Here is a 27,588-nt window from a genome sequence, read left to right as displayed (position 1 = left end):
GTATTCTTCCAGCTGGCCTGTGGTACGGAGAAGGCAGAGGCCTCCTGAGGTCAACTGCCAGCCCTGCTCAGCCTGGTTTGTTAACTGGTGCATGTTAACATCCAGGGCTCTTGGCAGTTCAAGACTCAACTTCTTAATCAGAAACAACCTGTATTTGTAGTAGCAAAATTCCTGCTTTCCTTTTGCAACACTCTGCTGTGGCTTTTATTGCAGATGTCTCTGGATTGTCTGGTGATTCAGAGATTTCTTCCTTGGTGTTGTGGCAGGACTGCTGGTTTTCCCTCATGATCACGCCTTTGTCAGAATTTAAGTGCTGGATTTTGGTGGGGTTCGTTTTTTTAAATTTGGATCTTAATGTTTAAAATAGCAAAAAGACAGCACATTTCATTATTGATTTCAGTACCTGACAGTTTATTTTTAAAGTCCCTTTACTTAGCTCTGTAGAGCTACCACTCTAGTGTAGAGAAACCACTGATTTTTATATAATGTACTGATCCTAAAGGTTTCTCCTTGATTGGGAAGGTATATGGTAAGCTGAGTGTTGATGTATGTGGCTGTGTCTGGGAGTGTAACAGTTCTATTCCCTTTACAGCAGGAAAGTACTGACTGAAAGACAATGATTACAGAGAAAAGGCCAACAGGGGCTGCTTTTTTATAGAGTTTGCTTTGCAGCTCTAAACAGGCCCAGTTAAACCTGCTGCTGCCGCTCCCTCTGAAGCTCTATGGGGCTTCAGGAACAAAGAAAGAAGACGAGGAAGTTGAGAGGGAAAGAGGAATAAGCATACTGTTGTGGAGAATGCTGTAGAGAAAAACAAAACCTAACATAAGCTACTAAGAAATAAAGGGATAAAGACGCATAAAACCTAGCATGGCGGGTAGTGTAGGTGGGCTAATAAGTAACCACAGTAATCATTATCTTCAGTCGTCTTTTAGTATGTCAGTGATGTAGAAAGTGGATGCAAGAATGTACATTACAGTAATGATGTTCTGTCAAGAGTAGCAAAAAACCTGCAATTACGGACACTCTTCCAGTGTAAATTAATGAATATTTTAGAATTTAAATTATTCAGTGAATAAAAGAAGATATTATTTTTTTCCCCACAATCGCTATCTTTGCTTCCTTTTTCTCTGTTCTAGTACCTGTTTGCCATTTTCACTTTTCCCCAGCGAATATTGCTTATCCTTGTATTGCTAAGTTTGTCAACCTAGTAATTAAAGTAAAGAACCTCTTTTTGAGAGTATGAATGACTACAGGATCTCCTCTTCCATCCTTCTCTCTTTCTAAAGCATCTTCTTTCTTGTAGTATATAGAATGAATTATTGAAAACACTGCAAATCTGCAGGATTTACCTCTAGCAAGAGACTAGAACAGAGTTTCACCTTTTCAGTTTACAATGTCATAAAATATGTAGCTCAGGTATTCTTCAGATTTTTTAAAAATCTGACTGCAGTTGTTTAATTTCATCCTATTTAAATAACACTATGAATAACATTAAACTACTTCTTTTCCAGAACAGTATGTTCAAAATTAGCTTGTGGTATTCTCTAACTTCTTTTTCACCCCTTCTCTCTTTATCCTTTAATTCAAACAAGGAAGTGACTGATTTTGCACCTTAATCATGAACCCTTTTTTGCTAGGACACAAAAATACTGAACAATACCATCTGTGAATGTTAAAAATGCAATTCTGTTGGCAATGGATGGAGCACATAGAAGTTAAGTAAATCAGAAGGTACTACAGCCGTTGCTACATAATGTGTTTTGCACAGGTTTGATAAACCTAAATACCCTGAGAGAGTGCAGTGTGCTTATATCAGTAATGTGTACCTTAGGAGAATTGTTAGGTGCAGTTCTTTTTTACTTGGTATTTTTTTTTATAAGGAAAGCCTTTTGATGGAAACGCAAATCCTGGCACTGTCTTCCACAAATTAATATTAAGGACATTGGAATATTAGATTACAAGGACGACTGTTTTCCTTTTCTTGGGCTAATAAATTCTCTTAGAAGATATACATTATAGCATCCTATAGCACAGGAAGAAATACTCTAAATTACCCTACCTTCTTGTAAACAACTCATACATTACAATTACATTTGACCTGTTCAATGAAATAAGTTCTTACTTTTATCTGTTTCATCCAAAAGGTAATTTTGATAAGCAAGGAACGAAACCCACTTTTAGGCTCTGAGGCTGACTGTACAGTGCTAACTAAACAGCTTTGTCAGAAATTTCTGCAGCATTGAATTCTAATGTCAAGTAAGTCACCAAAACATTTAGAAAATTCAAGTGAAAAGCCTTAGATGAATCAGGACATCACTGTGCATACAGTTAGTAAGAAAGAGTATTGTCAACAATATGTATATTAGCAATTAGAAATGTCTTTAGGCTGCAGATTAGAAAGTCTCTGACTGAGGAGTGAAATAAATTTTAGGAAGTTTTGCCTTGTATCCTAAATTGGTTTAATATAAAGATTGATGAGCTCCTGCAAGAGTGCATGGCCCCACAGAACTCTTGAAAACACAGTATTACATTGATGAAATAAATCATTATGGTACTGTCAGTTTGTTTGCACCATGGTTTTCATCTAGTCATCTGAGCTTCAGAGTTAGAGTTGTCTGCATGAAAACTGTAAGGAAAAACCCCTAATCAGGAAGGAAATTTTTTTTCCACATTGGAATGTAATTCCTTTCCTGGATTTGTGTTGCTTTTTAATTTTACTGGTTTGTGAGGAGCTGGAGACTGGCAAGTGCTGGGAACAGGATACAGGGTAGAATGAGTGAAGCACAGGGATTTCTCAGGTGTTCCTGGAAATGTCTTCATGCTGTCTGGTTAACAGATTGCCAGTTTTAGTCAGGAAGGATTTCTTCCCTTCCTCCCTTGTAATCAAATCAATATTGCATGAGAACTGTTTATTTAACAGGTTTCCTATTATTGCTGGCATGTTGAGTATTGGTGATACTCTTGACCTTTGCTGCTCTCCTGCGGTGGTATGTTAGACTTAAAACTCCTGCTGCTGGTTTGCCTGTTTTGGTTGGGGTCTGTTGTTTGGAGGTTTTTTGTTTGGTGTTTTTTTGGTTAATTTTTAGCTTGGAGGGGGTTGGGTTGGTTTATTTTAAAGTTTTTAATTTTATTACATGATGTTTAGAGATGTTTTTATGACCCTTTATCAGTGGCAGTCTATTGGGTATATTTCTTTGAGACACAGATATTCTATCACAGATGATAGAAAAACACTGGAAAAAAAAGAGTATTATTCCTATTCTCTTATTTAATAGAGGAAGCACTGTAAATTCAGTACACTGAAACTGTGAGGCTGTGTTAAAATTCTTAACTTTATGTATCTACCATAAACAGCATCTTTAATGATAGTAGGATAATTGTATGTTTTACAAGTAAAACAGCACTTATTCCACAAAATTGTCTTCTTCAGTGTAGCACTTAAATGACTAATGTCTGGTAGTACCATTATAATAAACACATGCTTAAATACTTTGATAAACCAAGGCCACAGTGTATCAATTTGATTTTGTATATAATCTGAATACAGATTATATTATAGTAAATTACGATTAGAGGATACAGTGGCTAACCAGGAGTTCTAAGGAAACTTGCTATGGCAACTACAAGATTTGTGAAAGGTTTTATGAAAGGTGAGGATTAAGACTGCTGCTGTCAAAAGTAGGTGTAGTCCCATCCAGCCCTACCCTGCCTTTTTCTTGTGCTGGCATCAGTTAATTGTGCCACCTTGAAGTGAGTAGGATCAGTGAAACAGGTATTACTGAAGACTGTTTATTTAAGTGGTGCTAGTGTTCAGACAGATCAGAGCACTGACCTGACATGCTGTGTCTTTGCCAGCATTGATGCAACTGAAGCCACTGGGGTTGGAGGGAGGAAGAGACCATTGTTTTTGTCAGTAATCCTGTCTTAGATCAAAATAAGTTATGAAACATGCTCTGAAACCACTGTGTTCGTTGTTGTGCTGGAGGTTTCTTTTTTCCTCTCACAGTGTATCTAACAAAACATGTATGTACCTCATCCTTCTTAATGTAAAGTCCTTCTAATGCAGCAACTTTGCAGTCACTGTAAGCAATCTGAGCAATCATCTGCAGATGTCTACATAGCAAGAGTTGACACCATGCCATTGCTTACATCCCAGTTTGCAATAAGGCAAATTGGTGTAAATCCACCTTCCTCAGTGTTGTGAATTAATGTGTAATCTCATGAGTTGGAGGATCTGCTTGGGTATGCCTTTTGTTGCTGGCTCTACTGTGCCTAGGAAAAGCATGGAAAATGGAGGTAATACCTTCTCAAGAGGGCTTGGCTGGCAATCATCTGTCATCAGTGTAATGTGCTCCAAATTATCACAAAGCAAGACTGTAGTAGATGCAGAATTTGAATGCAAGTTCCTGAGCGCCTGGACAGAACATTGCTTGACTGATGGTTGTATTTGAAGAAATGCAAATTAGTTTTTAAAAACTCAGAATCCTGTACTAAGCTGAGGAATATTTGCAGATTTAGAAAATGTAGTTATTGTTAATAGGCTTAAGGTATGCAATTTTACAGAATACTTGGAATGTAAACTTTAGTTTATTTAGACTTGCCACCCCAGGTAGCAGTGATTTTTCTCATTTTAAAGATTTAAACAGAATTGTGAGAAGTATAGATATTGCTTTTTACATATAGATGTGCATATATATATATTCATCCCAGCAGAATTTCGGGTAATTTGTTTGGAGGTTCTTGTATGTTCTGGTTTGTTTCTAAGCAACATGTTCCATAGCAATAGGATACAATACAGATTGTCCTATATCTTAGTCATTAAAGCTTCTCAACTGATGATATTGTTGTGGTTTATATTTTTGTTTTAAATGTGAAGTTTATAGTCAGCTCATTCCCATCTCACTTTTTGTTTTCTGCTTTCAGTATGATGATGATACTTCTGGAAAGAGTTATGTATACATCATTACTGGTTTACAGACACCAGCTTTAAATCACAGCAGTGTAATTTAAAAGACTTAGAGGTCCTGCAGGGTTTCCATGTGGAATTCTGAAGAGATTATCTGAAATGGCCATAAGGAGTCCCCACTCACATGCTTTACATTTATCCAGAACATTTCTAAACAGAAATGAAAGTATGACTGAAGAATTGCTTGAAATGAGTATGCATCAGAGGCAGTTTCACTTGTCTTAATTATTTTGGATATAGTCTTAGCAGAAAAAGCACATATGCAATAACGGAAAAAAAAACATTAAAAGTATAGAAAAGAGATTTTTTAAATAAGTAATATATTTTCTTTCTTAAATTATATCCTGGCATACATTAAAGTTTTGAGGACTGAAGCCAGTTTAACATTCATTTGTGTTTAGATGACATCTCATTTCTTTAATGATGAATTGGTTTTGTTTCAACATTGTATTCAACAAAATGTCTTGCTATCTTCAGGCTGATGGAAGGCAAGTACCACGATTTTAAATGCATCTTATCTTTAAATGCTGTACAACTTACTTAGAATCACTTCAAAAAAATTACAGGTAGCTAAATATTTTCATGGCTTTTCCCTCTCTTTGTCATGACATATAAATGAAAATAAAATTGTTACCAAATTTCTGACTTCTGACACCTGTGGAATGCCAGATGTAAACTAGCCACCATTTTCCATAACCTTCCTGAAACCTGTACCTTGCATATCACCTGCTCTGTCCTTTAGTTATTATACAAAACATTTTTATTCATTTTTAGTTGTATTCATAGAACAAATATTAGTTGAAGAGATTAACCTTTTTAACTCAGTAAAGCATTTAATGAGTTATAAATAGAGTATCACCCCATATAGAGTTCAGGGAGAAACAACCACGGCTCAGGAGGAAGCAAAACATCAGTCTCAGGGAAATTAATGTAAATTCGGCTTTTAGAAAATGACATGTAAACTCTTTAAGTCTGAGCAGATTGAGTTTGGGGTGCAAAGGTAACTGACAGAGGCACAGAGTTAAGTACTCAAGACTTGATCTCTGCTGTTGTAACTGTTGTCCTGTGCTGTGAGGTTGGTGCAGAATTTTGATACAAAACTGATGATATAGTCCCCCTACCATCTGATAAAATACCTACTTTACTGCCACCCTGCTGTTCATATACTTGTATTATAGTCCTGATGTCAAATAACTGGTTTTAAATTACTTCAGATCGAAGGTACAACAGAATAGTTCCATCTCCTGCAGCAGGGCTTCATTGCAACTACAACATCTGGTGGTAACATCTATTCCTTTGTGTTTCAGCCTCATCATGTTAGAGACCTTGGTTGCATGAGGGCTGTTTGAAGCTGTCAGAAAGCCATGGAGGCTTTCTGTGCAAGAGCTTTAGTTCAAAGGGAACGCCCTGTTTCCAGCACTGTCTGTTTCCATGGCAGCCCGCCTGCTGCCTGCACTGGAGTTCCGACCACTCTTGGAAATTTCCAAGGCAGGATGCAGGAATGTTGGACATTATATTTTCCCATTTTTACTTGCAGCTTTAAGGGTTTAAATAGCTAATGTCCACTGGATTTTAACTTTGGAAGAAATAAAGAAAAGAACATATACAGCACATAAACAATCACATTATTTTTTCTGTTGATGTAATTGGAAAGAACTGTGTGCTGTCAGATGAACCCCTTCCCTTCTCATGGGTTAATGTGTTTCAGCTGTGTAACTGTTAAATGGCAACCACTATTTGCTGTTTACTAGCACCTTCTTTTAAAAGATAAAATTAATGTTTGATTTTAAATTAATAGGGTATGTAATTAACTGTGTTAGATGTGGAATTATTATTGCTGGAACTGTGCACAGTATGAGCTCTGGGTTTTTTTCAAGACAAGAAGCAGTGGTGAAAGCTTGTCAATCAGTGTAGATAGCATTGTTCCTGCAGGACAACTATCAATTTATTTTTGGCCTCTTTACATTCCAGTGCTTGTGATTATATGGTACTAGTTTGAGACATCTTTTTCCATAGGATACAAATTACAGATTTGTAACTGAAATTGCTTGCTCAACTTTTATAACAGCTGTTTGCTCTAAGTGATTTAATAATACACTTTATTTTCACTTATTCTACCATTTACACTGAGTTAGACCTGACTGGACTGCTCTGTATAGCTTACCTTTCAGAGGGTCTTACACAGAATGTGATGTGGACTTCCTCAAGTGCCTACTCCTGCCAGTTTTAATGCACCCAAACCAGCATAGTGCTTCAGCAAGATATTGAGGATCTGCTTGGTTTGGTTATTAATCTGTATGCCCCTTCAGGGCACAGTGCATGTGAACCTGAACAGTACTCACTGTTTGGAAACAAAGGCTATTAACTTTGTAAAATCTACTGCTATATAGAAATGCATTTCAAAATAATGAAGTGCACTGGTTAACAGATAACTTCTCCTTTTGAGTACCATCATCTCCATTCCATTGATATAGAAGCATCGATTCCAAGGGATGCTGACACTGGGAAAAACTGTAAGAATGGGAGCACCAGGCTCTGGCACTCAGTTTTTCAGGTGCTGAGAATTCTGTACCTCCAGTGAAGTCAGAAGATGCTTACTGACTTTATAAAAGTCAGATGACCTGATGTTCTTATTGTGAGAAGGGATTATGCTTTTTGATTTCTTCAGTACTTATTAAATGAGCCATGTAAGATTTTTATTTTTCATCATTTTACTGATCGTTTTTTATTGACTGAAGAAAACATATGGAAATTTTGGAATCTCTTTATCTGGCATTAGTGTTACTCTTAAATCATACACTGACTTGAAAATAAAAAGGAGTATCCTCCCTTCCCCCTCAGTCAAAACAGGACTTTGACAGACCTTTCTTGCATGGCTTTTATTCAGAAGCAGTTCAAAGACAATTTCTTAGAGTTGCAGTGATGTGAAGGGGGATTCCTGCCAGATAATGTTAAGTGCAAAATATTTGTGCTGTCTTTTGGTAACTAGATTTGCTCGGTGGGGTTAACATAGCTCTTCTTTTACACATACACTTTAAAAAGAAGAACATTATTACTGACATTAATAGTGTTTAACATATCTAAACCTTTTTCAGTTCTAGGCCTTTATTTTGGAGATAATCTTCTATGATTTTAGATGTCATGCAGGTAACCTTAATGCCTAGTTTAAAAAATGTGAGAGGTAAACCATTGGGCAACAAGCTGAATGGCTTTACCCTGATAAGAGCTATCTATTAAACACAGTGTTTGAGTAGGTACCACCCCATGGGGAACTTTGTTTTGTAGTCCCTCATGTCTTTTGAATTCCCTTTTCCCCAGATTCCACACTGGATTGTCTGAAAATGGTTCTTTGCAGTCAGGGGAGAGGAGGGAGAGGGGGAAGCAACTAACCAACCAAAAAACCCCACCACTCCATAAAAACCCCAAAACAACAGAACCCTAGAGCAAATAGCACAGTATAATAAAGCCTGTAGATCTTTTTGGAAATTGTGTCCTGTGATTACCTTTTTTTTTAGATTTACCTATTTTGTGTATTACTACTGACTGTTGTAGAAATTTCTTGCTATATGGTTTTATATGTATGTGATAAGGAAAGTGTATTAGATTTAATTACATTAGATTTAAACCAGCCTGCATTCTAATCTGTAGGATGTTTCTCACTGAAATACAGCAGCAGTTCTTTGCCAAAAGAATTACCAAGTGTTACCATTTCTTCCTTAGAAACGTCTCTGCTTTTAACTTGTTGCTGTGGGGGCTAAAAATACTTTAAGTCTTTATGTCTCTTATTGAGATACAAATATTAGGTTTTTCCCCCCATCTGTTTGCTTTAGAAAAGCAAAAGTTTTTGGGTTTTTTTTCAGATCTTAAACATCAAAACATAATATATTTAGGATTTGTATTCACAGTTACTTTCTGTTAAGCAACTTCGTTAATAATGGTTTCAACTGCTTAATATTTACTTAAACAAAACACAAAACTTCAGGCACCAAATTTTGTGTTTTAAACTTCTTAATTTGGGGGTTTTTCACAAAAGCAAACATCTGGTTTTCATCCAGCTTTTTTTCCGTTTAACCTTCTTGCTCTGGTCAAGTCAAGTGTTCTATGATTATCTTATACCAGCTTTCTAACCATGAGTCATCTCTTCTTTAGTATTCCCACTGCAGTGCTCTCCTATGAGTCATGCTACAGGCTGTTCTTTCTTTACTATGTAACATAGAAGTTCCTGATACATTTAATAAATGAATAGCTGCATGTTCTATGTCTTCTATAGCTCTTATTTTTTCAGGCCTCCCACATGACATGTCCAGATACACATGGGACAACTTCACAATCATCCCTTACTTGCTTTGAGATGCCCACTGTAGATTAATAGATGAAGTGTAGGCAAATAATGATATGAAAGACCATAATTATTTGTTACATACATTTTTGCTAAAAAACGCTAAAGCTTCACACTTGGCTGCATATGGTTTATGTGCAGGTACATTCTTACTGTTCTTCTCATCCTTCTGCTATAGTCTACCATGTATTCTCTCAGTTTCAATGCTTAAGCCAAATATCTGATCATCACTGACACCACAAATTACTTAAAAATACTAATTCTGTGTTAGTTACTGTGTCTGATGAGATGTATCAGCTCTGCCCTGGACATAACTGATATTGGAGCAGGTCATTTTTCTTGGAAGACCTTGAGCCTGAAATAAAGAGGCATATGTTTAAAACTGACTTGTAACTAGGTAAAAGGTTTGGTAGACATATTTGTAGTGTGCTTGGTGTTCTAAGAAAGACAAATTTAAGTATGGTGTAGATATGGACAAAAGACAGCTGTATAGCATGGATGAGATTCCTGCCCAGAGCAGAACATGCTTTTTAACCCTTTCCACAGCTTCCCAGTTGTGTAAAAGAAGACATAGTTTGTGTGAAGAACAGAAGAAAGTAAAAAACAGAGTGTGACATACGGTAGTCTTGCCATGCTGTTTAGAAATTGGCTCTCACATCATTTGGATGTGTAAAACTTAAGATTTTTAAAGGGATTGCCTGTTTAGTTTTAAGACTAACTCTGAGCTGTCTTGATTTTACAGTTGTAAGCAAGAGAACCCAAAACAACATACCAAGAGTTTGCTTTCCTTTAAACATCATGCCAGTCAGTGAATTTCTCAGTGCTTTGTGCTAGTGCAGCCACAGGGATAGAAGCTTAATGTCGTAACATTGTACCCTATGCTTAAAGTGCACATCCATTCAGGTGTGCATTTCTTGAATGAGCCAAGTCCTGACCAATACATTATTTGTCTTAATTCACACTTGTATAAAGCTTGTGGGATTTTAAAGTTGGATGCACAGTTGCATAAATGTGTGTTTGCACACACTTATCTCTGTGTTCGGGAGCAGATTAGATCAGTGAGACTTAGAAACCCACATGGTTTTCTGCCTGAAGACTTGAACTTTCTCTGCCCGTGCTCTGAACTTAATGCTACACCATACACCAAACCTGACCTAGGAAATGCTGCTGAAAGGAGTCTAATAGCATCGTTTCAGTTGGTTCAAGACTTCAGACAACATACATTTGCATTTACTAGCAAGAGCTACCGTAAGAAGAGGTCATGGCTTACCTGGAGCTAGCTGAAATTAAGGGAAGCCAAAAATAATTCAAACTGTTATAAGTCTTCCCTTTTTATAGTTATTTAATATTACTTGGAAAATACAATTCATTACTCAAAGCAGGTATTTTCAAGTTTCCAGAGGAACTCAATATGTTTTGAATGACTTTCCATTAATTTACATTTTACTATTGTTATTTTTGTATTTTCCCATCTCTGTCCTTTGTAATTCTTGTGTAGCAATATTGTAAAGTCTGAACAGATCTGCTGTACCACAACCCTGAAATGTTTATATTTAAGTTCTCGATGTTTGTGTGATACAAGAAAATAATGTCCTTGTTTTCAGGACTTGCTATTCCTGGTCTTAATGCTTTAGCCAGAGGAGTATCCTTCCTGTACTGTAGAACAGGAAATAAGTTGGTTCCTTTTAACCTCTGGAAACAATGAACTTAGCCTAATTTTTTAGAAATTACATTCATTTTGATGTTTTGGACAATGCATTAGTTTGTTTTGCTTCCTTGTGAAACACAATGGGAACAGCATGCTATAATCACACATTCATAATAAGAGACCAAGGCAAAATTAAAGAAGGTAAATATTACATCTTTAATATTTTTTTCTTTACCATCTCTTGTTCAAAAGATCAAATCTCACATTAGGGTAATGTCTATATCTAAAAAATAATGAAGTGTTGTGATAAATTGATAAGGAAACAGGGGAAGGGAACAACAAAAGAAACAAGTTCTTATTTTATTTTGGATTTTTTTCTGGGTACATTTGCAGAAAAACCCTCATCTTTGAAAGTATGAAGCCTTTATGTCTGTGCCCTCCCCCAGGGTTTGTGCAGTTCCTGGTATAGTATTTAATGTGTGTCACATTGGTTATTCCTTCAGTAACAATGAGAACCTTTGGACATTTTATGAAATGTATGAAACATAAGAAGTTACCTGTGAAACTGAAATGTTTTTTCCCAAATTTGACAGTATTGGATTTATTTGGTCCTTGAAATAATTATGATAAAATATATCTCGATTAAGTGGGAAACAGCATTTTCTGGTGTTTGGAGAGAGAATAAGGTCTGTTCCTCGTTGTTCTGGTGTTTTTAAAAAAGCCAGGTAAAATGTTTTCTCTCTTCAGTTTTTTATGTTTCAGCAGGATTTATTTAAATATACAATAAGCCTTTATATATATATATTAAAAAAACAACCCATATCTTTCCTTTTAAAATCTTCTGCCAACATAATTTCTGTTCCAGCATAGTGCAGTCATGTAAGATTGGTTGAAGATATGTAAGAAGGCTATATGATCATTAGGTATTGCAATTTATGGTATAAAATCTGTATAGCTCACTATAGATGAAGTTTTATTGAATCTTCTCTGAGTAGTGTTACAAGGGGAATAAAAAATTCCTAGATTCAAATGGATACTTAATACCTTTTATGAGGCCTAGCTGATAGAAGTGGATATATGGATGAAATGTAGTCCATTTATCAGGTGTGGCCACAAAGCAGCAAATTCCAGTATAACTAGGATTTGGAAGCGGTCACTGCTACCTATGTTAATAGCAGTTGCTCCTTAATGGTAGCTGGGTTAGAGGTTACTTTCAGGTCTGATTACGTATGGAAAACAAATAGTACTGAAGTTGAAATACAGTACCTCGTGAATTCTTTGTACTTTCAGAGGGATAGGGTGCTCACATACGAATGAATTATTGTTTTCTTTTGTCAGTACTTCAGCTGAGACTACAACAAAGACGGACAAGAGAACAACTGGTGGACCAGGGCATCATGCCACGTAAGACTTACATTTCTAGTCATTTGTATTACTGTACTGTATTAATTACGGACTGACAATGTAACATAATGAGGATCCGCATTTCTGTGAGAATCATTAAAAATAACTTTATTATTTGAAGAGACTTGAGCTCCTTTTCATAATCTAAATGAACATGCAGTAGATTCATCATGCTCACCTAATATTTCAGTTAAAATAGCCATTGTGATGGAAATGCAAGGATTTGCAGACAGAGTCTGATTCTCCCATTTATTTTCTCTTTAAATTCTGACTAATCTTACTGAAATAAATGGAATTACACAAATGAGGGAACATCAGTAACAAAGCTAGCAGTCTTAAAATAATAGTATGGTGAGGGCTGCCAAACAAAACCAAAGGGCATGTAAAAGTTGTGACTTAAGTGCCAACATGCACGTCTTGTATGTCAAATCCTGCATGATGGTAGCTGTGATGCTGCAGAACACGAGGCTGTGGATTAGGCCAGGCATTGGGCAGTGAACACTGGATAACCTAATGCAGAAGCTTCTGTGCCTAAGCCTTTCTGAGTATGAATCCCTTTCCAAGAATCTTGGGGTTTTGGTGAGGTTTTTTAAAATTTTTTAGAAAATTGCTTTGAAATGTTTTTTCCAGTTGCCAGCAGTTCCTGATCAATGTGCTACAACTGGCAAACTGTCCAAACTGGTACAAACCTAAGATTATATAGTGGTAAAAACTCAATGAATGCCTTTAGATGCTATCTTTGGAAGAGTTAAGATCACTTTAGTGTGATTTGTCTCATGAATGAACATCACCAAGTTCATAAACACATTCAGAGATGTATTTATGATTTCAGAACACTCTCATGCTGAGCCAGTCTCTTTGGCCTGGCTACCTGCCCTCCTAGACAGCTATGCAAGAAGTTACAGGTTCTTCAGTAAACCATTTTTCTCTCTTACACTGGAATTTAATTGCTGATCCTACTGCTCTGACAAGCAGATAATGTTTGTAAATTTGGATGTCTGTTGTGTTTGGATGTCTGAATTCACAGGACTTGTATTTTGAAAGTAATTGCTTTATGCAGTTGCACTTTAGAGTCAATTTTTTCCTTTATTGATTTCAGTTTGTTAGAGATGATGACTATTTCAGCAGTAGCACTTACGATTCCTAAATTGATTTTTAGGTATCATAAAAGCCCTCCTGAATATGGCTATTTAGTGGCCTAGAATTCAACTGCAGTTAACTCTTTGTTTAGAGATGGTTTGATGTTCTTCCACTTGGTCTCCCAATTACTATGCTAATTGTTTAGTATAATGTCTTCTGATTTGTTTTGGAGATCACACTGGCTTCAGGATGAGCAAACAGTACACAAAACATTGAGAATTCCTAAGTGGTCAAGATAATAGGTCCAAGTTGTTTAAAGAGTCAACTATGGAAAGTGATTTTCCTTAAAACTAATAAAACCCCCAGCCATTGAACACTTACTAACATTATATCAAGCTGTTATAAATAGCCCAGTGTGCACTAGGTAATTCTCACTTGACAGCACAGTATTATAAAGCTAATCTCTTCTTGCAGGTATTCAGATTGCAGACTTCAGATTGCTTTGCGAAAGCATCTTCACCTTCCCAGGCCTGTAGTGTTAATTATCTTCAGGAATAGAATGATTGGGGGTTTTTTTCAGTGAAACCTGGGAAGAAACTCTTGAAGTGTCAGAAAGTGTTAAAGATTTTATTTTGCACATTTGCAACATTCATTTTCTCTTTGTCAAAAGTGTGGCAAATAAGATGGACTATGGCTGCTGCCATTTCACTTATTCAACAATCTGGTCGAGATAGTGTTTTTTGCTCTTTTTGGCTGTTCAGCAGCTAACCATCATTCTGTTTTCCAGTCTGAACATTTGCGGCTTCTACAGTTTAAATCAGCACAAATAGTTCTTAAGGGATGGTACAGTTCCCTCTAGTAACAGCAAGTATGAGGTGTAGACATAGTAAACACACTGGAATAAATGAAACAGTGTTTAGACATTCTGAACATTACCTCATAAAATGTCTACTGTGGAAGTTTTGGTAAATAGATCCCAGTATACACAGTGAAAAAGTTAACTGTTACATGGTAAATATCTGTTAAAATCAAATATTCCAAGTACTCTGTATAGCAGTGTTGCTCATCTCTGATAAATACTAGTGAATACAACTAGTATGAGTCAAATGTAAGACTGGTAAGATACAAACAGAACTCTGAAGTGGTATTAAACACCCATGCACACCTGCTGATTAGGGTATTTTTTTTTAAATCGCTTCTGTCAATTTAACTCTTACTCTTCCTTCACAGCCTTGAAAAGTCCTGCTGCATTCCATGAGCAGATAAAGAGCCTGGAGAGAGCCAGGGTAAAACATTTTGTGTAAACTTGTTATTAATATCTGAAATGAATAGTTGTGTTTGATACTGAATTCTCTGAGTATGTGAAAAAAAATCTTACTATTACAGTAATAACCTGTGCTTTTATCTTGGAAGAACCCATTAAAATAAAATATTGGTGTCAAATTTGAGAGGAACTTTGTTAAGCCTTAACAGATGAAGGTGGGGGAATAGATTTAGAGTCATGATGGCTTCACTGAGTTAAGAATAGGATACATGGGTCAAGTCTGCTTGTGCAGTATTTCTGAAGCAAATCTATACTATTGTGATGTTGTGTGGTGGTATGAGGTCAAATCCAAAAGCATTCCCAACTTGTTTGGAGAAGATAGAAATTCATTAACACTGCTTGACTGATAGAAAACCAGAACAAACCAAATACTTTTAGAGCCCATGTTCTGATAGCAGTGTCAACCCATCCAAATGCAACTGCAAATATTCATTGACTGGATATTAGAGGTTTATCAAACCTCTTTGTTTTTTCTCGTAAGTAGTAGTTAATGCTATTTCCTCATTTTTTTAAAGACTGAGAATTTCCTGAAGCACAAGATTCGCAGCAGGCCGGACCGCTCAGAGCTTGTCAGAATGCACATCCTGGAAGGTACGTACCCAGCTCTAGGGTTGCTATATGTTGGTATTAAACCGACATTTTGAGCTGCTATTAGAAGGAACATCTGTTTTGCACCCAGTGTCCTAACTGAATTAGGCTTTGATATGAATTATTTCTACAGGTGTATGTGCTCTACAGTGTCTGTGGTAATCTGTATAATAATAGGTATATACATGGTGGTACTCAAAAATTACGTGACATCATGTACTCTCCACCACCACGCCAACCAGCCTTTAATGAACTTGACTTTCACCCTGCCTTGTTATTTTCCTTGTTGCTCAGGTCATATGAAACAACAGTCTTTTTATGAATGGGGATGTATTACTGTGTTTCATCATAATCTTACCAAATACAGAGGTTACCAAATAATCATGATCCAAATCAATTAACAGCCATTGCTTTTCAAAACATGCATTTGGATACTAGCCCAGATAAGTGTCTCCATATTGATACATCACATCCATATTGACAGACTATCTCCATATTTTCATTGAAATACAATTATGAAGACTGAAATTTATGCTAAAAGCTATTTTAAAAGGTAAACTTTTAAAGATGCTTGTCAAGAGAGAATACAAAAATCAGTGGATTAATTAAACCTTTACCATAGCTCACACTGGTAAACAACTGGAGCAGCAAATGCTGTCTTCAGATTATAATAATTGTTTGTTATATTCCCTTCTTTACTGTTGGACATTATATAAATGTTTACCAAAAGTATTACCACTGTTAGAAAAGAGGTTATATTTATAGAAATACATGATCATGAGGATGAAAAACAGCTACTCACAGAATCTTACGTTTGCTTATGAAGTTGAGAATTTTCAGAATACTACTTGCCTGCTTTTGATAGAAGTGGAATGGTTACTACAAAGACAAGACAATGTTGTTTGCCATGAAATTGGAGAAACGATGGAGCAGAGCATTTAAATGAATCTGCCTTTTTTAGAGACCTTTGCAGAGCCTTCGCTACAAGCCACTCAGATGAAACTGAAGAGAGCTCGCTTGGCAGATGACCTGAATGAGAAGATTGCTCAGAGGCCTGGCCCTATGGAACTGGTAGAAAAAAATATTCTTCCTGTAGACTCCAGCGTTAAAGAAGCTATTATAGGCAAGTAGGAGTCCCACGGCTTCTCCGTTATCTGCCTGGAATTGTGGAATATAATAATTTAACTCTTCAGGGTAATGTTCACTAGATGAAAATATACTCAAGGTTTATTACTACTTATTCTTTCAGCTTCTCAGTCCTAAACATTATTTAATTAAAGTTATCCTATTTTTATTCAAAACTAAGTTTTAATGACATAGTTAGAGTATAATACTGTTTTTGGAACGACTTGTTTCTTAATAAAAATTACTACAAAATAATCAAACAGCTGTGACTGCTACTTTACCTCTCCTGGATGCCTGTGTGCATGCCACAGATGTTAAACATACCTTTGAATCACTATGCACTTTGCTTTATCAGTCCCTTGAATGCGATTTAATATGCCTGTCAGTATATTAAAAACACAGTAAATGCTTATGTGCCGTATGTGTAGACTGTGCTGAAAACTGACCATTTTCCAGCACTTGGCTAATTCTGTCACCAGTGTCAAAATTTACTTTGTGCAACAACAAAAAATAATGGTTTGCTTGTTTCTTTGAAACATTATAGCAGTTGGACAAGAGAATTATCCTCAAGCTTTGGATGATTATTCCTTTGATGAAGACAGCAGTGATGCTTTATCACCAGATCAGCCAGCCAGCCAAGAATCCCAGGGCTCAGCAGCTTCCCCTGGTGAGCCAAAACCAAGTGACTCACCATCACCAGTTACACCAAATGCTGCTACATCCACACAGGTACAGTTTTTAAGTGTCAAAACAAAATATTCACAGTGTGGGGTTTGGTCTGGGACTGTAGAAACGGGCGTAGTTTCACGTAGAATGAATTAATTCGCTGTTGGAAAGGAGTGCCTGGGACTCTATTTTCTATTTAGGAGTGTATACACTAGAACCCGGACTTAGCTGTTGGCAGCAATGAAATTCCCATAGACTGTGGTAAAGCCATAAATTCATTGAAATTCATTATGGCACATAAAAGATCTACAGCTTTCCCAGAAGTTGTTTAAAAGGTCACATCCATGGTTTACTCCAGCTGTTATTGATTACTTAATGTCTTTCTTCATTCTGGGCAAGGTCTTGAACTCGTTTAGAATTAAACTTAGCTGAAACAACAGCAGTTGACGTCAGTTCCATTATATCTCTGGAAAAGTCTATAAAAATTTAGGTTTCTCACATAATTTAAGCGTTCTCTCCTATTGTTTCAAAATACTGCCTAAGGAATTTACTATTTGAGACATTTAAGTAACTTTTACGTTGATTTTTCTTTGAGGTTTTTAGTATTTTTTTAAAGTTACTTACAAAGAAAGGAAAATAACTAAGTCTGCCATGGCAGATAAAATGTCTTTATGGTAGAGCATTTAAATGCATGACAATGTAAAGAACAGTGCATTTGAATGAAAATACCTGAGTTTTCTCAAGAGTATGCATATGCTGAAATGAAGAGTGACAAAATTTTTGCCTTACACGAATGCTGAATTGGTTGTTGAATCAAATGGACACAAGTCTGCTGACTTACTGTGTGTGCTATTAAAAAGCCCTTGATCCTGAACTGCTGTTTCTCCCAGTAAGCCCATTTTCCTGTTGTACATAAGTTGAAGCAGCTGTATTATTATAACAGTAATTTATGTTTCAGATTGCTGCATTTTACCATACAATCCATGGTTAAAATTAATGAATCGTTTTGTGAAAAGATTTGGGTGTTCATCAGAGTTATATATACATTAAGTGACTACAAATGGCATCAGTTTAATACTTCTCTCAGCCTTGTGCGCTTGATATCAATACACTGCGTGTATATGCAGACAGAAATTTCAGTAGTGTTGTCATTTCTGCTTGATAAGCTGAAATGTTTTCTATTAATTTGAACAGTATTTCTTAAGCAGAAAGTGTTAACTCAATGGAAATTCAACAGCCTTTGAACTTGTTTCATTTTATGCCAGTCTGTACCTGCTAAAAACAAGTTGTTCTAGCCTGTATACCTTTAAAATACTTTATTTTGAAAGAATTTGGGAGTGTATTAAAGTTTGACAAATATGTAAATGGTACCACTATAAACATGTAATATTCTTCAGGTTAATGTTGATCAACTCTGATCTATAATGGACATTTTCCTCAGGAGGACTTTCCAAGAGTGTTCCTTCATCACTTTCTCCACTGCACTAAAGAGAAAAGCATGCATAAATTAGCTATTCATTTATTTTTTTTTTCTTCCTTTCTTTTTATTAAGCATTCTTTTGGAAAATGCGTGTATTTCTGTATTTGAACTCTCAGAGGATGTGTAGCAAAGCCAGAGCTCTACATAGGGAACTGTGCTGCAATTTATTAATTTAGACACAAACAAAAGATAAGAGAACTGATTATGGAGTTCTTACTGCATAAAGTAATGTAAAAATAAATAGAGATAAATATTATTTGTGCCTCAAAGTTGTTATTGTCTTAATGACCATGGATGCTTGACAGCTGAGTAGTTTAGGATCTGTAGTCACTCTCCTTGGTTTTCTTATTGCTGTAGTGGATAGAGAAAGTACTGTAAGGTTCATATTCAAAACCAATGCTGGACATGAAGTATGGCACATCCACTTTCTTTCATTGTTCCCTAAAAGACAGACTAAGATGTGAATTTGGTTTCATAGAGAGAGAATGTAATTTGTGTTGCATAAACTGAAAACAAACCACATGAAATTAGATTCCTAAGTAAAGAATTAGGTTTCTAATGGAGAGTTAAATAAAAATACTCAAAGCAATACATGCCAAAAGCTTTTCAAGTAGGAAGCATAAGATAGGTATGTGATTGCAGCAACAACATAACAGAGCACTTGAATTTGATAGAAAAAGCACTTCAGCTAGAACTTCAATCCTTTGCTTATGGATTTCATAACATTGCAGCCCCTTCTGTGAACAGATCTAAATTGTGAAGTTGCTCTTCTGCAGAATAAAACAGCTGCTTACCTTGTTGCTCTGGAAATAAAGAACAACAGCACATCACATCTCTACAGGAGATGTGTCTGGGAAATTGCTCCTTCATTCTTTTAATTTCCTCTGACAAATTTTACATTTTATTACAACATAAAATACAAAGAATATTTTGAAAACAGTGGAGTGGAGCCAAAGTTCTTCTCAAGGCTTCCTCCTCCACACGTTTCCAGGCTTCGGAGGATGTAACATAACTTCGAGAACCTTCAGCTCTCATTGACTGATTACCTACAACTTGCTTTAACCTGATGTATTTGCATATGGTAGGGATTAGGCAGTCTAACCACACCACTCTAAAGAGATCAAACTGGTGTTCACAATATTGAAGACATGAAACAGTTACTGTCAAAGTATCTCAAATATTCTGCTTCATGAGACAGAACATAATGACTGTTTTCTTAATGTATTCACTGTAGCTTGGTGACCTCCTAGATGCTTGTTTGCAGTTAGGTCCAGAAATCATATTATCTGTGAGTGGAAATAGAAGATCAGTTTAAAGGAATCTGTCTTTACATTACTTTATGAAGTAATCAAGTGAAGAAGTTAAAACCTGTTAATTTAGTTTATTTCAATTTAAAAATATATCAAGTTAATTACTGACACAGTCATCTCATCTAAAACTGGGAAGTCTATAAAAAGCTTTATGTAGCCATTAATCCTTTGTCATTTAGGATAACAACTAATGTAAAGAAAAAGTAATTCACTGTATGGCAAGAGGAGAAGGTTTACACAGTGATTTCAACCAATATGAATTAAAGAGGGGGGATGGGGTTTTTTATTTGTGTTGGGTGTTTGTTTTGGTTTTGTGTTTTTTTTGAAAGTTACTAACTTTTCCATTTGAAGAAGTTTTGTATCACTGTCTTTATGGAGTTTTCATAGCCTATAAAGGGGTTGCTGAACAGTATGTTTGAAGTCAAGTTATTTGTTTGGGTTCAAGAAGGATCAGAATGATGAGTTATAAAAGATAATTTAACCAGTAAGCTGAAGTATCAAATGTTTAAAATGCTTTTTAGATGGGACCTCAAGAAAAGAAAGTGTAAGATCCAGTGAAAATCATGAGATCATTAGGATTCTCCTGTGCTTTATGGTAATACTGTACATGACACTTTGAATCAAAGAAACGAAGTGCTTTTTTAAATGCTACTGCTATAACTAGAGTAAGCCTTTTAAACTTGATAGGAGTGCAGTATGTTGGAATACAGCACCCAGAACTCTTGCTTAAAGCATAAGTCCCTCTAAAGTACCCTGCCAATTCTTATGCAAGTCCAGCAAATAACAGATACTGTGTAGATATCGGATGCTTTCCAGAGCAAACACTTTGAAAGTTGGATATAAAAATAGAGGCATTTATATCTTTAGCCTGCCACCATAAACTGACACAACCCCAAGACAGGCATGTGTGCAATGTTTCAGTGACTAGGCATGGCATACTAAATCTCGCAATTTATTAAAGCAGTATCAGGAGCTTTTCCTCTGGATGGCTGCACCACAGAAGGCTCACAGCTACTATACACTTTAGATAGGTTATGGCAAGCTCACTATAGCTGATGGTTGGCACCTGATGCTTGGCAAGGCTGCAAAACGTCTTGAAAGAAACACAGAGATAGAAGGGAAAATTATTATAATTTAATTGTAAGTTGAAGGTGGAGAGTTCAGTGCCTGCAGACTGCAGCTTGATAACTGCCATCCCAGAAATACACAAGACCCAGGACATAAAGTTGCAAAATGTGTACCATGTGTTTTTAGCAAACTGATTTAAGTGCTTTGTGGTAGTATCTCATGGAGGAATAGTAGAGCATAGGAAGGAAGGAATGAATTAGGGAAAAGTACCCATCTGACTTAATTAGAATGCAAGGTTTTCAAATTTTTCTGAAGAAAAAGGATATTTATTGATAGGAATATAAAGGATGGGCTTTTATAAGAAAGAATACGATGCTAGGTGATCTAATTGCTTTTTTAAACAATGGAAATGCAGCTGATCTCATCTGTCTAGATTTAATACTTTAAGACATTAAACACTAGCAAAGCTGGAGAAGATTGTGTTTAGCAGAGGTAAGACAGGGAAGTTCTGGGTCAACAGGAAGCTGGTAATAGTGCTCTGCAGGAGTTGATTTGGGGACCTTATGGTTTCATGTTACCATTAACAACCTTGACATAAGAATGGGTCATGCAGCAAAAGCTGGAAGGCATAGTCAGCACAGAGTATTGGTATTACACAGAAAGAACTTGTTGATTGGGCTTGTAGGAGAGAAATAGAATTCCAGTAAAATTGAATAGTTCGATTAGTTAGAAAGATACACACCACCTCTCCTTCTCATGACAAAGTGTGGAAACCTGGGGACTCTTGACTTAATAGAAAACTGAGGAGGAATACAGTGTGGGTGTAGTGGTCAGTAGTAAGGTAACTGAGCTACAGCATTACTGCTTCTGTGAAATTGCAAGTATGCCAGATGAGATGATTCCAGTATGAGTGTTGATGCCACTTCAAGGATCCAGTGAGACCACATATGAAATATCCTATACATTTCCAGTTACTTATATTAAAGACAGACTAATAAAAACTAACACAATAGGATGATCAGAGAATGAAAAAATCTCTTATGAGAAAAGAACAAAAATTAATTTGTGTAGCTAGAAAAACAAGGGCAGAGATCTGTTTATGTATAGCATCCATATCCCATCAGAAGGATATTCACTACAGAGGGGAAATAGGTTTCAAGTCAGAAAACAATTTCAGCACAGAAAAAAATGATAGGACAAAGTTAAGCTCTGTGAAGTTTGGTTATTATGCAGGAAATCTTTTGGGAATTTTCTGGTGGGCTGGGAAAAGAATAACAATAAAAAAGTCCTAAGCCTATAGGGACTTTAACAAGTTTATAAAAGAAACTGCACATATATTTTTAGCAGCAAGGGAACAAACTCAGTAAAGTTCAGGCTATTGGATTGTACCTGCACAGTAATGTAATCCAGGAGAAACATACCTCCTGGTACAATCACAGCTATGCTTTCTCTGACAATAGGAAGCTGTTGCTGTAAAACCCATCTGTGCTGCTGCATGATCATTCTGAAACAAGAAGCTCATTTCCCTGTGTTGGTGTTTGACCCTCATGAAAGAGGCTATTCTGACAGTACTGGTTTGGGTGGTAAGGTTCTCCTTGTGTACACATGATGCTGACTTCCCAGACATTCAAAGATACTGGAGGCCCCCATCCTGAGGGGATGAAGCTATGTTCTCTGCAGCTTGAGGAGGCTTCTGCAGTACACATGGAGTGTGTCTAGGGGCAAATAGTAATGGTGCTTCAAACAGCATAAAAATAAATGGAGGTACCTCTGCTAACAATGCACACAATTTTCCTTTCATTATTTTTAACCCTTAGCTCTCCTTTTGCTCAGCATTTTATAAATTTTGTTTGAACTATTTATTCTGTACTTAGTTGCATATAAAAATATAGAAATTATTTATATTCATAAAATCTGTAATTCATTGGTTTCTAGAAGCCTTGATATGTGAAACTAACAAGAAAAGTTTATTTGACATAACCTTTTTCTGTAATTCTGAATGACTACCTTGAAGAGAAGATTTCTTTTGTATCCTTATGTCAGGAGCAGAAGTACTTCAGTGACAGCTGTCAGTTCTTTGCAGTTACAAAGCTAAGAACTGGCATCAGTTAGGTAATCTGATTCTGGGCTACCAGCCAGAGACATACATGTTAGGAGCAGTTTAAGTAAAATATTCCTGACTTGAATGGGTGAGGTATTTCTGAAGGGCCTTCCAGCTCTTTTTCTATGATTTTGAATGAAAGACAAAGAAAATGTTTTCATGTAGGTTAAAAGGAGAAAAGGATTCTGCTTTTTTTGTATGTTGTTATAAATCCTTTTGGGATGTCATGCTTTCTACCTGCAGAAAACCCAACAATAAAAATTAAGAAAAAAATCAGTATTGGGAAAATATGTAGTAAGAAATACTACAAAAATTGATATTAAAATCAATTACTGTTTTACCTTGGTGAAACTAAAAGCACTGTATTGTAGTTGTAAAAACAGACTTCAGATGCATTTACATGCAGTAGATAAAATTCTAAACTAAGTAGTCAAGGAAAGAAACCAGTTTATCCTATTTGCTGTATTTGAAATGTGCCAAAATATGCCTTTTTAGAATACTTGTAGACGTGTACACAAAAGAGTCCTTGTTTTGCCATTCCTCCTAAAAATATTTTGTGAATTTGCCATGACAGTAAATTGTGTTAACCTTTTCACATTCTTGCAATGACTCAGATGGTGGATGTTTTTAATGTTTCTCTTTTTCCTTATATTTTTTTAATACTAGTATCCACCTTTAACCTCTCCAGTTCCTGAATTTCTCAAAACTCCTTCTACAATTGAACAGCACGTTACACGTTCTACTGCTACAACAACCCTGACCACAAATACTGTATCTGCAGCAAAGCCTGGGCCAACGTTAGTAAAGGTAGGTACCCGTAAGAATGGCATCTGAGGACTGTGTTCTTAACCTATGTCCTTTTCCAATGCTATATCTAATGAAAAAATACAAGTGATGTGATAGTGCCTAGAACTAACTATTAGTGTTCAGGAGAACACACTGGGCTGTTGACTAAAAGCTTTTGCATGCTAAGATCCATCATTAACAGTCGTAGGGACTGGCTCATTATTCCAAGAGGTCCTGACAGTACAGTTGTACTGTATAATTCTGCAGAATTATGCATTATATGGCTATGGAAGTTTTCAAGAAGTAAGGAAAATAAGATTTTTGCAGTGTTGAGTTTCTACTTTTTATGGGTTAAATTAATTGTTTCCAATCTAGTTTTGTGTGGAGAGTAATTTAATAGAAACGAAGGCAACCACATTCATAGTCTACCCATAACCAAACTGGTGAACAGCACTGCTCCTTTTCTGCACCTGTTTTCTTAGGTCATTTATTGTGTAAGCAGAAGGCACTGTGTGAGAGAAGTTACTGTATCCTTGTATTTGAGTACCAGAAGAACGTACTTGGTTCTCTCTTCTGCAGTAACCTAGCCAGCAGCATGGAAAGCTTTTTCAAATCCAGTTAGAGTGAGATTTGTGTTAGAAAATGTCTACAATACTTCATTTCGGCAGTTTTGCAAAAGTTCTTCAGCTGTGTAACAACTGTATATGGACTTCTGCCTAACTACATGAAGTTAATTATTAGAGTTCATCCTTGTAAATTTAACTGAGAATTATTTTCTAGTATAAATCTGGCTCTATCCAGTGAAATCACAGGACTTGTACCAGCTTCCTTAACACAGGACCTTAATGACAAATTTAAATATCCCCCAAAACAGGCTGTAATAAATGTGCATGGATCAACACAGGATTTCTGCTTTGATACCTTCTGTGTGACTAGGTAATGGGCTTCAACTTTTCACTCAAAATAATTTCAAAGAGCTTTTGACAGGAAGGGAGTTTCATCACATGTGCACGTATTGCCTGCCAGGGTGCTGCTGGAAGTTTCCCAAGAGTGATGCTGTAATTCATAGGATTGTCCGTGCTTTTAATCTAGACTTGTAAGTACCTCTGAGATGCAGATGTTTACAGGTAGACTTTAAGATTGTAGCTTTTCCTTGTACCGGCTGCTAAGTGGCCTTGAACTTGCCTGTTTAAGAAGAATGCCTCTTTGCAATGGCAGGTTGTGACTAGCAGAATCCCTTAGCTTCATTTGTGCCATCTATTAAAAAACATTCACAAACTGATTCAATGACTCCTCCTTGTGCACAGTATAAGTCAGCTGGAGTATATTAGTTAGTTATGTTCAAGGGTAGTAAGTGATGCATTAGGGCAAGTTTGCAGGGAAAACTGTATTCAGCAACTCTTTGCAGTAAGTGTGCTCCTATAAGCTATATCTTTGTACCTTTCATAGCTGCTTGTAAATGAGATGGCTATAACAGTGTTTTCAATCTTTTCCATCCATAAACAGCAAAGCCACCCAAAGAACCCAAATGAGAAGCATCGGAGCAAGAAATGTAAAGAACCTAAGCCAAGGGTGAAAAAATTGAAGTATCATCAGTATATTCCACCTGATCAGAAAGGTGAGAAAAATGAGCCACAGATGGACTCCAACTATGCTCGTCTGCTACAACAGCAGCAACTGTTTTTGCAGCTGCAGATCCTGAGCCAACAGCAACAACACTACAACTACCAGACAATTCTACCTGCACCACTGAAGTATGTGAAGCATTGTTTATGTCCTTTAAAGATATGTACATCAGTTACACACTTACTGCTTTAGAAGGAAGCGTGTTTTGCAAATGTTTAGAGATGTTTGAAACCTGAAAAAACTGAAATGGCAGTGTGCATCACTGTGGGTATTACCAGCCTCATTTAACAATGTTGATGAGTTGGTTCTCTTGTTAAAATACTCTTAATTATTTTTGTATGACATTGAAACAGAACCTCTTACCTGTCAGATGCATTTTTTCTGACCTAGATGCATATTTGAAACTCAAGTATGCAAAAGCCAGAAAGTTTTGACATCATTTTCACTCAAATATGACATAGGCAGAGCAGAAAAGCAGCTTACAGACAATGGCTTTTACAAAGACACGTACTACTGTTGTGGTTTTATTGTCCTTTTACATTGGTTTCACAGAGCACATTTTTACAGTTTTACAAAAAAGAAGAAACAGTCATTGTAAATTGGTTAAAATGCTTCATCACTGAAGCTACTGGATATAGCTTCATCACTGATGCTTACAAGAGTTCCTTATCAGTGTTGATATGATAGTGAGTTCAACAGTGAGAAATATACTTTCTGATTTAGAGGTAGAAGCAGTCAGAAAATAAATCTTTAAAGCGTTGCCAACACCCTATAGCAGAATAAGATGACTACTGTCCGCAGGGTTTCATTCTCACCATCTAAGATCAATCTTTTCCTGGAAGTGCTTATAATGTAACATGCCACAGTCACACAACCCTAAATTCAAATGACTTTCAACTATGTTGGGTTTTGTTGGGGTTTTTTTATATGAGTTTTCACCAAGTTATTTTTCCTCAGCAATGAGGCTAGAAAAGTTAAAGATACCATCTGTGGTTATATTTATAATTACCATGTATCCTAACATTTGGACTAGAGATGTTTCTGCCTGCTTACCCACGCTTCTTCTGTTCCATTTACTGACATTTCAGAAACATTTCTTCATAAATCAGTTGAACAAAATAAAAGATCTGACTTGTGGTAGCTGGTGTCAATTATGGCATTTTTTAAGTTTTTTACAATTATTTTGAGGTCCTTATATGAGATTCTTATGAGTACTGCTGATAAAAATGCATCATCTTGAGGCTAAACTGCCTTCACATTGGTCTTTATTATGTATAAGCACGGGAGCATGTATGTTGGTTTGATACATAGTTCACTATTGTGGGTTTTCTTATTGATGTCAAACAAAAACCTTAACTAGTTGCTCTAGTTAATGAGTGATTTGTATGAACTGATTCTACAGTCCGTAGTGTCCTTCAGGGATACCATGACAATAATAAAAATCATGAAAATTACTTGAGTACACTTCACTGAAGAGAAAATAAAATACCAATATGCTACGCTCCTGTTATGTTTTCTTCTCTGTGCTGTTTTACTAAAAATAGTTAATGTCGTATGTTAAACATGTATTTGTTTGAAAAAAAATCAATTTTTCCATTAACTTGATGAGACACTAGATTGAGAATCGCAGCTTCTTGACTGAAAACATAATATATTCAGCATTGACATTACTGTCCCCTTTTTTTATCGCTTGCAGGCCACTGAATGACAAGCAGAGTAACAACGGGAACACGCCACTGACTAATTTGAACAGCAGCACACCCACCTCAGCTGCCAGCTCCCCAAGACAGAACACTAATATTCCTAGCCGCAAACCAGGACCTCTGCCTTCAAGCTTGGATGACTTGAAGGTAAAAATAAAAGGGACTTGTCTGTTCCTGTGCATTACCATAGGTCATAACTTGCAAACTGTTACTGTCAAGAGGAAGCCTGGATATTATTTACCAATGAAGACTGTACTTTTCTCTTAATTATTTACAATAAGGTTGGCAAAGTTCTCAAACACAAGTCTTTTGGATTTAAATATTTGTTTGAGTGAGCCTCCTCACATGCATATGCTCTGGAAATAACATTTCT

The 27,588-nt window shown here is 36.2% G+C and overlaps 1 protein-coding gene across 2 annotated transcripts in view; it reads left to right on the top strand.

Annotated features, from left to right (window-relative positions):
* The window catches only part of MRTFB (myocardin related transcription factor B), a 79,972-nt gene that overhangs the window by 35,334 nt on the left and 17,050 nt on the right, over nt 1-27,588 (top strand). For both annotated transcript variants that reach the window (XM_034065508.1, XM_031050329.2), the window contains 8 exons: nt 12,293-12,358; nt 14,669-14,724; nt 15,278-15,353; nt 16,312-16,473; nt 17,020-17,204; nt 23,767-23,907; nt 25,393-25,640; nt 27,209-27,362. In XM_034065508.1, coding sequence (XP_033921399.1) covers nt 12,293-12,358; nt 14,669-14,724; nt 15,278-15,353; nt 16,312-16,473; nt 17,020-17,204; nt 23,767-23,907; nt 25,393-25,640; nt 27,209-27,362 — 1,088 coding nt within the window. The remainder of the gene's footprint in view (nt 1-12,292; nt 12,359-14,668; nt 14,725-15,277; nt 15,354-16,311; nt 16,474-17,019; nt 17,205-23,766; nt 23,908-25,392; nt 25,641-27,208; nt 27,363-27,588) is intronic.

This window comes from Melopsittacus undulatus, chromosome 8, assembly GCF_012275295.1.
Source record: "Melopsittacus undulatus isolate bMelUnd1 chromosome 8, bMelUnd1.mat.Z, whole genome shotgun sequence".
Taxonomy (NCBI): domain Eukaryota; kingdom Metazoa; phylum Chordata; class Aves; order Psittaciformes; family Psittaculidae; genus Melopsittacus; species Melopsittacus undulatus.
This window is presented reverse-complemented; position numbering and strand designations above follow the sequence as displayed.